The following is a 10,932-nucleotide window of genomic DNA, read 5'->3' on the forward strand; positions in this document are numbered from 1 at the left end:
TTTGTTATTGAGCAGGGGTAGTCAACCTTGGCTCTTTTATGACTCGTGGACTTCAATTCCCAGAATTCCTGAGCCAGCTTAGCTGGCTCAGGAATTCTGGGAATTGAAGTCCACGAGTCATAAAAGAGCCAAGGTTGACTACCCGTTATTGAGTTTAAATTTCTTCAATATTGTTTCAGTGGAACAAATTTGTATCCATTTTAAAAAAAAACCCCAGTTCTATAATAATAGTATGAACTTGTGAAAATAAGCTTACACTATAAATTCATATTTTTCTTTTTCAGCTCAGAGACATTAATCATCTGCTGTATTTATGGAACTCTCTTGCACTGGCATGAAGTCTGTCAGCTAACCAGAAATTGCATACACCTGATATGCCACTTTCCTCTGCAATCCAGAATATGGTGTATGCTGACATACTTCTTTAAAAAACGAATTATACCCCATTTCCAGGAAATCTGTGTGTGTTGTACCTTTAATTTCAAAACTAAAATGTTGATATTTTATAAACTATTTTTGCAATAAACGAAGGCATGAACCAAGGAGCCTATTCAACCCATAAGGAGCAACTTGAAGTACGAGGATGAAGGATCACGAAGTGTAATATTACTCTTCAAATACAATTGTCTGAATGGGCATCAGTAACTGACCGAGACACCTGGAATGTTGGCTGTAAAACTCTGAACATTTACTTTTGTTCTTGGTATGTGTTACATTTTACATCTTGACAAACATTTGTCTTTGGTGCAAGTGTTAGCAGAGCTGTAATCCTTTACTGGAAGCATGTCCAAATTCAACTGTGTTAATAGGTGCTGACAGATGTGTTCTGAGACTTAAGGTTTTCCATAAAGAAAGCAGCAAGGGGCAAAAATAAATAACTCTACCTTGAGTAATTGTGGCAAAGACCATCCCTTTTGGAAATAGTTTGATGGCTAGAACAGAGGCTCATTTTTAAAATGAGCAGTGAAAGAGACTGTATCACAAGGTACAGATCTTGTATCTGCTTGTGTCCGCCCAGCAGTTTCTGCCACAAACAGGTACTGTTAAGATGGAATAGTAATTGGTATCCAAAGTCATGACATTTCTTTTTATAGCACAGTGATGTATTGCACATTAAGTTAGTCATAACTAACATGTTCCACTGAGACTTCCTTGGCATTTTAAGTTTAGCTGGTTTACACAGGAAAGTTTCCTATCCCAGGAAGCCTCTAATCTTTTCTCAACAGGACTTGAGTCTTTAACAGCAATGTGGTTTCACATTTCAATGAGAATAAGTTATGCCAAATTTTCACTGGATTACACTGAAAGCCTAAAAGAATTACTTGTTCAGTATTTTTAAACTGCTTCTCATTTTGAAAGTATGCAAATCCTTGCATCGGCAGCAAAATCCAGCAGTTAGCTTGACAAAGTGATGTCAGAAAAATGCACAATATATAGATTGATATAATTAACAGTTTTCATGTGAATACAAGGATGCCTTCTAATATATAGATTTCAGTCTTTAGGATATTAAAATACATTAAACTAATTTTTTCCCCTAAAATTATGTATTCCAGCAAACACAACAAGTTTTCCAAGTTGCAATCATAACTTTTCCTCTTTATTTTATTTAGTAACAGATTTATATTTTAAATAGCATTTGAAACAAGGGGAAGATGTTTATTACAAGTCTATATTGAAAGATTTAATAATTATCTGTGAAAACATTTTTAAAAAGTATTTATAGATTCCAGAGCACCTACTTAAAAAAAGCCCTGCTTAATAATGACTAACAGTAATTTCAATTGTGCCCACTTTCATAAGAAATTTGGTGACTTTTAAAGGTTCTGCAGTACTCTTTTCACTGATGTTAAAGCAAAAGAGAAATGGTATAAGCTTTTTTTTTTTTTTTTACAATTTTTCATTCAAAAGAGGTTATTAGAAAAGGCTAAAATAAACTTTAATGATATAATGCAGTGTTATCTATTCTGGAGGAAAAATGCTTTTTAAAAAGCATCTTAATTTAAAATGATGTGTTTTTGCTTGAAAAATGCACAAAGCTTGAGGGAGTCACCATGGCACAAAGTGATAAGTTTCTACTCAGGAAAATGGTATCAATCTATACAAACGAGGGTACATATATTGATTATGGGTGGAGCCAATAGTGCCTGCATAGACAACATCCCACTGTTAGCCAGAGCTGTTTTTATTTTTCTTCACACACACACCAATTCTGCCTATTTTACCACCGTAATTCAATGATGTGGAGAAGAAGGGGGCTAAGTTTGGAATAGAGATAAGATGACTATTTATATTGCTCATGAAGAATTGAACTGCAACCACGTTGGTTTTCATTTTGAGATTATGCTGTCAGGGAAATTTTTAGTGGTAGAAATAATCTATTGCTTTTCACTTTTTTCTTTAGTTGCTTAATATTTAAGCTTTGCTTCATGTTACCTTTTATGTCTGTATATTATGTCACTACGCCTCCTTTATTTGGTAGACTTGAATAAGGAAAAATATTAAACTTTTACAGTTTTGCCTGAAGTTAAATATTCAAGAATTGTTGTGTACCATGTTTTGAACTAAAATGTTGATTTGTTTTCTCTGCACTTTTAAAAAGTTATCAGAAGCAATGTTGTTGTCTCTTCATCTGTTTGGTTCTTTGACAGTAAAAGATTAATGAAAGTTGTAATATTAAGCAGAACTAGCTAACAGTAATTCCAAAAGAAGACAGTTGCTTTCTGAGCAATGTAGATTACACCACTTCTAGAGTTTATAATTTTAGGTAAGGTAAGGGGGAGGGAGTATCTTTCTGCAGCAGGAGAATACAACATGTCTCCTTACTTTTAAATAGATGGTATTATTTTCCTCATTATTCTCCAGTCTAGTTTGCTTATAGTTGTAATTTAATTTGTCTCGGTGATAAGCAGGTAAGCCATTTAATGGGCTAGATATCTTGAAAACTTTGGTGAAACACTGTAGATTGCTTTTGAGCGCTGCCCAATACCAATCTCACTGAGAGTCCAGGTGGTCCCCTATTGCCAAGCTGTGGCAAATTATTCAAGTCCCCCCCCCATAATCCATCTGGATCAATAAAGCATATGGGACAGGCCATATGAATATGCTTCTTCACCCCACAGAGGTCATGGATAGCAATATTATCTTGGCCAGGAAGTTATCTGATCAGGGCAAATAACTAAATGTTATATTCTCCATATGCAGATCACTAAACAACTGTTCTGAAGTTTTGTCTTAATATGTTGGCCTGAGATCACAAGAGACAAAGTGATAGTTGCTTGGAGGTCATGTATTCCCAAATCTGTCCAGACTCAACACTCAAGACATGGTAACTGAAACCGCCCAGTAACAATAAGCCAAATGACTCCAATGCCAATAATATCAGGTACAGAAACCATTGAAAGATCATGCTGATCAGCCAGCAGGATCTTTAATTTGTTCTTACAGCTCAGTGTAATAAATTGGCACTTACATTTGCTCACTGTATTTTTATAGATCAGTGGCACTGCTCCCTTCCTGACACTAGTTGATGAACATGAAACACAATAGAATGAATCTCCAAGAGAACAACATTGGTGTCCTTGCTCAGAGAGGTCCCAGTAAGACACAGGAGATCTACCCGTTCCTCCTCCATCAAGCTATAGATAAGCACAGACTCATTACAGTTACCATCAACAATCCAACTGCCAAAAGCCCGGTGTGGGGCTACTGTGCCAGAAGTGGAGATTACCAGCAATCTCTTTCCCTTAGAACAGCAAACCTAGCATCCTGCATCATATCTTCCCCATTCTGTCACTAGTAGGATCATGTTACTCTCTCCACTTAACTTCTATTCCCTCAGTCCAAGGCCACCAACTAATTTTAATCAGCCCACTCAAACAATCCATCAATCACATGTGGAGATCAGTAATCTGGTGCCACCACTTATACTCTGTGCCCAATTCACTACTTTTTTTTCCACCATCTAGCATCTCTTTGGAATCTCTAAATTCCAGATTATCATCCCACTACCACTTTGAGAGAATCCTGCCTCCTCCTGCAACCTCACTCAGGTAGATAACCTATCCATTCACACCTAGTGAATTCCCCAATCTGTATACAAAGGCAGCACACTTAGGTTAAAAATATGATGTAGGTGAAAATCAGGCATCACCTTAAGTATCAAAGATGAACATTTTTGGATGAACCCTTTTAAGGGTTCATCCAAAAATGTTCAACACCATGGCCAGACAAAATATGTATCTCTCTTTGTAGTGAGTCCCAAACTTCGAAGACAGTATTCTCTGTTGTGACTTTCAGGCACACCCAGAGAGAAATAATAGGGATTTCCACTTCAAACTCCACCATCTTCTAACTGGCAAATAGTAGCACATACTAATATGCTGTTGATGTTCTCGGTCTCTTCTACTTTATTGCTAATACTAAACTGTTGAACAAGTCTTAAATTCCCTTTCCAATTGCCAATTCATCAAAACATCCTATATCTTCAACCACTAGTAATTGCAAGTCTGCTGGTAATGAGCCTCTCAGGTACTTCCCAGGTCCAGTCCTGTTTTTGCCTCTCCTATGAGCAGAACTTAAAAAGGTAAGTGTATGATGGCTACCATATCACACATCTCCTAAGCTATACCAACATCTGTTCTGTATAGTTTCACACTGGGCAGTCAAATAATCACCTTTCCAGTCTCCATTCTAACCTGAAGCAGGTTAACTGAAAATATTTGACCATTCCAACATAGCCAACAGATCTCGGTGATAGGGAAATATCACTATAGGTGTGAAACAACTTCCAATTATAATCTCTCGGTCATCTTTCTTTCTTTCTTTCTTTCTTTCTCTTTCTTTCTTTCTTTCAACAACCCTGTAATCCCTTGCATCATGGTGGAGTTGGGGCGACTGAACACTGCTCCATTTACTGGCCTGATGCCCTTCCTGATGCCTATGCAAATTACTCATTGTGCCCAGAGAGAGTAAGATCTGCCACTACCTAGGATAGAAGCCTCCTGATTGTGAGGTGAGAGCTCCATCTCTAGGCCACCCGTGCTGCTCTCGGTCATATTTCATTCATTGGCCTATCCTAATTCGTTCAGCTCCTTCCAAACTCTCCTAGCTATTTTCTTTCAACCATATAAACAGAGAATGCAGCAATTGGCAAAGTCTCTTTTTAAAACTCCTCCTTCCCTATACTTCTGTAGCCAGCTAATAGTCTTTCTGTACAAAATCTTGGCATTTTTCCCCCATTCTTCCTTGCAGCTTCAAGCTGAAAATAATTCTTAAGTCTCTTGGTATGCACTTCAAATTGAGATCTCACAGATGTTCCACTTTCAAAGTCTGGAGACACTTAAAGGTGTTTGTCCTGCTCAATTATCCAGCTTCTTTTCAAATTCAACTAACTATGGACAATAATTTCTAGGAATCTTAGTATTTCATTTAACCTCTTCATTCTTCCACTCACAAAATATTTCCTCTGTCAGTGGCTGCCATATAATCCCACAGCATATAGAGACACCCTGTGCTTACCGTTCAGAAATGTTTCTTTTTCTCCAAATGTTTCACCTCTTTTTTCTCTTTGTGATTGTGGTTAAAAAGTTCAGTTTTTGTTTCATTGGCCCAAAATACTTTTTCCAGAATGTTTCAGGTTTATCAAGGATTTCTAGATAACTATTTTTGAGATGAGGTTAAAGAAAAGGCTTTTTTTTTGCCAGCTCTCCCATGCAAATCACTGTTGGCATAAACAACTCTATTTGTGAACCATGAAGTACTTATTAGAAACAAAGATAAGCATTTTAGAATGGCCTACAATTCTTGGGCTTGAGTACTATTAAAAATCTGTGGGGAGATCTCAAATAAACAGCGTGTGGGAGAAGACACAATAATCTTTTCAACTAAAAGTGTTCTGCATGGAAGAAGAAGAAGAAAAATTCCAAAAGCAAAAACAGACCCAGTTAGCTACAGGAAATATTTGGAAGCTGTTATTCTTCCCAAAGATGTTACAAAGTACTAACATAAAAAATATATAAATGTTTCATGTGCCATTTTTTACTGCTTTCTTACTCAGAATACATCAGAATTCCATATAAACAGTAAGTATTTATTCAAATTTGCAAAAAGATGTTTTAACCATGTAGAATTATCAGCTGCACTCAAGGGCTCAATTGTTGTTTGCAAGTCTATACTGCATGATATTCTTAAATCCGAAAGAAACAATGTGGCTATGAACTGACAAACTGCAGGGACTGATATAGGAAGAACTCAGAAATAAATGCATCCTATTTTCTTTTTCTTTTATCAAAACATTCTATCTTGAGGCTTATTGAAATGAAGGCTGTGTAGTAATAATATTAGTTTGAACACTATTGGTGAATAATGGTGTTTGGTACAAATTATACAATTGCATTCTATTCCTTAAAGATGAAGCCAAATGTAATAAAAGCATATTTAAACATCATAATATACTTTTTATGATACTGACACAAATTACAACAAGCTGCCTGTATATCTTCTACAAGAAAAGACACATTTTATGGAAACCAATCTGAAAAAGCATAAAGGTTTGGTAGGCATGTCCAAGCAGGGATAGGCAGCTTGCTTTATAACCAGAGAAGGTTGCAAATAAATTAACATATTTTTGGTGATCAAGAACTTGAATTGTTTTACTAGACGCCCCCTCATTTTTTTTTTTTCGGATTTTCAAAATAAATTAATTAATTAAATAGATGTATTTAAAAGCCTATCAATGTGTCTTCTAAAAATTAATATTTGTTTACTTATATTTGAATATTATCCTGGGATTAGGTTTGGGAAGTCCGGGGGGGTGGGGGGTGGGTTTTCTTACAGTATTGTGTAATATTTGTGATGTTTTTTTCTATGATGAAAAATAATAAAAATTTTATATTGAAAAAAAAAAAAAAAATGTGTCTTCTAAAAAAAGCATAAAATAAAATAAAATCACCTGGGGAGGGGATCGTGGAGTAGTATGCAGGTACTAACATGCACTTTCCCTCATTTAAGTGAATTTAAGCTGTTATGAAACATTTAACACTGAAAAGGCCATTTTGAATTAAAAGGCAGGCACTAATACCATGAATGATTTATTAATCTGTAATGTAAAAGTTGATTCTCTAAATAGAGAAACACTTCTCTGCCCTTCAAAGAGATTTACAAACTTCACAAATGATGAAATGATTGTACTATGGCTACAGGTTTAGACACACTGACATTTTTCTAACTTGCAAAGCTAACCTCCATCCCTCCTCAGACGGGAGATGCAGAGTGCCCAAAGTGCATGAAACATCACTGCAAGGGTCAAATAACAGTCCTCTTCTGCCCACCTCTTTTGAAAGAATCTTACACACACACACACACATACACAATGCATAGCTCTCAGTTCAAATCCTTCCAGTTTAAAGAATGGCGTTATGCATTAAAAGTTTACTCATCCTTTTTGCATTCACTGAAACCACATTACCATTAAGCTTCAAAGCTCAAGATTTTGCCACATGCAGTTTGGGCTAGTGTTATCGGTTGTTGTTATTTGGATTTTGAACAAAGTTGATAGAGTAGGAGCCAGATGATGAATCTTGCTTCACTTGGAAGTTTTCCGTTGATAAGCCAAAAGGACGGAGAACCAGGTTCCCAAGATCCTTCAGCTTGCCTGCAATATACATACATAAAAAAAAAAAATCATACCTTCAACTACATTAAAAAAATTATCACAATAATGGAAGGGAATGTCTTCTGACAATGATAGTATACAGAAGAAGGAAGTCTTAAAAGGGGTGTTAAAAATTCTATTCAGGAAATGCCAACATAAGAAGGGTGATATTCTTTATATCATCCACTTCCAACAGCAAATGGTCATTTTAAAGAGAGCCTCCGGGAGAAAAGATGCTACATGTCCGAAATTTACATTTGTACTAGTACAACTCCTGTGAACTTCATAATGCCCATAGCATGGTTTTGACAGACCGGTGGTAAACAAAACACCTGTTTTCAAACTGAAAGCCTCTGTTTGCTACTAACAACATAACTTTTTAATCACAATTATTTACAGCTACTGTGTTCATCCTAAATTCTAGAACTCCTTAGTTAACATTTTTATTTAAAAAAGGATGAGAAGAACCCATGTGGTCCTCTAAAGTAGTACTGTAATTATACAATACAGAGTTCGTGAAGAACTGAAACTGGGAGCAGCCCAGATTAAGCACTGCCTTAAGACCATGAAAAACAAAATCAAAAGTAAGCATGTGGATGAATGATAAGAGGGAAAAGACTGAGCTGGATAAGCCTTCTCTGTGCTTAACGAACAATTTGAGTTTGGATAAACTGAAATCAGCTATCCACAAAGAGTATGATTCAGTACAAGCATAGAACTAGCATACAATCTGTTCTATTGCTTTGAAAAAAACATTTTAAATATTAGTTTCACTATTATTTAACTAGAAGAACGTTTTGAAAACAAAATTCAGCTAAAAATTACAACAATACTACTAGTATTTTTTTCCAATTTCAGACAAAAACATTGTTCTATCTTGTTTTGAACCATTCAAAAACATGACTTGAAGAACTTCATAAGACTCGGGATTAAATTCAGAAATCCCTTCTGAAGTGTTGCAAATACTGAAGCAAAAACTAGTTTCTAATGAAAAGGAATTGGGTATGGAAAGGAATTGGATGTTTTTCCATTTACTGACCTTTCAACAACTATTATTAACTCTCTACAAGTACTCCAGAGTGAAATGACCTTTTGCACCTTTCAGAAACTTTTGGGAAAGTGGATGGTATAATAAATCTAATTATTATTATCATGGTTAATGTTGTATTCAATTTATAGTCTGGGACTGATAAAAACTTAACAGTTCAAGTCCTAACCAAGGACCTAAGAGCTATTAAGGTAGCATCTGAGTATGCAGGCAGTTCCGAGTAGGGTGATTTTTTTTTGCAAAGTCAGGATATTCAGGTCTAATGAGTTCAAAATTTCCATATATCTAGGCAGCTCTTGGGATATTGGTTCTATTACTATTGGTACAACCATTGATTTCTTCCACCATAGTCACTCAACTTCAATTTCCAAATCACAATATTTTGTTATTTTTTTCTAGCTATTTCTCTTCAATTTTTGCATCACCTGGTATTGCATCATCATCATCATCATCACCATCATCATTATTATTAGACAATTTTTACAACAGATCGAGGGGAGAACAGATTAAAACCTGGCAATGGATTACAACTGGAACATTAAAAAAAAGAAACTGAAGGCTCAATGTTGGCTGCGTAACAACAAGCCATTCAAATTAATGCAATCAAGGCCAGAATTGAAAAATCCTCAAATGATTAAAAATTCATATTATGCAAAGAAGCTGAAGAAACAGTAGATCATATACAGAGCTCATGCAAGATTGTACAAACTGATGATAAATAATGACATAAGACAGTCACCCAAATGATTCACTGGAACATCTATAAAAATTACCATGTGCCAATAATGAAAAATTAGTGAAAACATAGAGTTGAAAAAGCAATTGAATATGAGCAAATTAATATATTGTAGGATTTCCAAATATAAACTGATAAAGTTTTGGTTCATAACACACTAAATACAGCTGTGATTGAAAAGAAAAAAATGATAATTCATATGGAAATACCAAAAAAAATGGAAATCACAAAGCATCAAATATCAAGATCTGAAAATCAAAAGATTATTACATATATCGGCCATGTTGATCCCACTGGGTGCCATAACAAAGCATCTTGGACAGCTCTTAAAAAATCTATGTATTGACAAAATTGCCATCTTGAATTGAAAAAGACCACGCTGCCTAGATCCACACATATACCATGCCAAAACATTATGACATCCTAGACGTTGATGTATATGAAGGTCAACACCAGTTAAAGAACTGGCAACTATGATTTCACATTGTTATGAACAAATTTTATTATTTTCTAAGGAACATAACAATATCACCATCACAAAACAATTGGCTCACTAATGAGAAAAATAGTATACCCATGTGCTAGATGTAAATTATCAATAAAATCTGCAACTAGCCTCTGTATCCCAGTCTATTATTCCCATCTTCAGAATGACTTTAAATCTGCAGATCCCATGGCAGAAGCAATTTTGCTGTTTGCTATTATATAAAAGTTTGTTTCTTACTCCCAAAATGAATAATTTGTATTTCTACTGTTGCAGTAATCATGTTGTTTCTATTTTTGTAGCTGTACAGATCAGAGTGACCCAGCTCCAACCGTATTTTAATGATCTGACAAGATAAACACACATATACACAAATCCTTTTTTTTTCAAAGGTGGCAGAATCTGAAGCGAGTCTGTGGTAGTATAAAATTCTACAAATTCTACAGAAAAGGCCATTTTAAAAAAGCCATGTTTTATACATACACCCTTACAGAAACCATTCTCCAGCATCAACAAACTATATACAAAATTTACTTACCTAACATCTCAGCCTTAAGTTTTTCATTACGTTCTTCTATTTGTTTTGGCAATCTCTAAAAACAAAAGCAAACAGAAGACCAATTCTACAAACATACTAGGCAACTTTATTCTTTATGTGGTGTGCAGACTTAGATTTTCTTTTAAGTCATATAATTCAGACATAAACAGCCATTTCATAATGCATTTAAGAAACTTCAAGGCCATTATTAAAGACTATGGCTAAGTGTTAATGATGTTATGCAAAGAGTGGAACATCTTTATGATATTCTCTCATAAGAACATTCTGATTTTGTGATTTTTCTATTTTTAGACAACCCTCCACACCTGCCTCTTTAAAAGTGGCTATTAGGACCATACATTGCTAAAATTAAAAAGCAAATTATTGTAGAGGGGACCAAAAAGCTACAGCTTTATCTTCTATTCCGAGAATTTGAAAACAAATGCTCTTCAAAAATAAGAAAAGGGGGGGG

At 35.1% G+C, this 10,932-nt stretch overlaps 1 protein-coding gene across 1 annotated transcript in view; it reads right to left on the reverse strand.

Annotated features, from left to right (window-relative positions):
* Positions 1-7,053: 7,053 nt before the first annotated feature.
* Positions 7,054-10,932, reverse strand: part of TTC1 (tetratricopeptide repeat domain 1) — a 20,124-nt gene continuing 16,245 nt past the window's right edge. Inside the window, exons 7-8 of the mRNA XM_015815316.1 lie at positions 10,461-10,515; positions 7,054-7,654 (exon numbers count right to left, since the gene is read on the reverse strand). Of these exons, the coding sequence (XP_015670802.1) occupies positions 7,518-7,654; positions 10,461-10,515 (192 nt within the window). The 3' untranslated portion in view covers positions 7,054-7,517. The remainder of the gene's footprint in view (positions 7,655-10,460; positions 10,516-10,932) is intronic.

The sequence above is a fragment of the Protobothrops mucrosquamatus genome, unplaced genomic scaffold (genome assembly GCF_001527695.2).
Source record: "Protobothrops mucrosquamatus isolate PMUCROS unplaced genomic scaffold, P.Mucros_1.0 scaffold336, whole genome shotgun sequence".
Lineage (NCBI taxonomy): Eukaryota > Metazoa > Chordata > Lepidosauria > Squamata > Viperidae > Protobothrops > Protobothrops mucrosquamatus.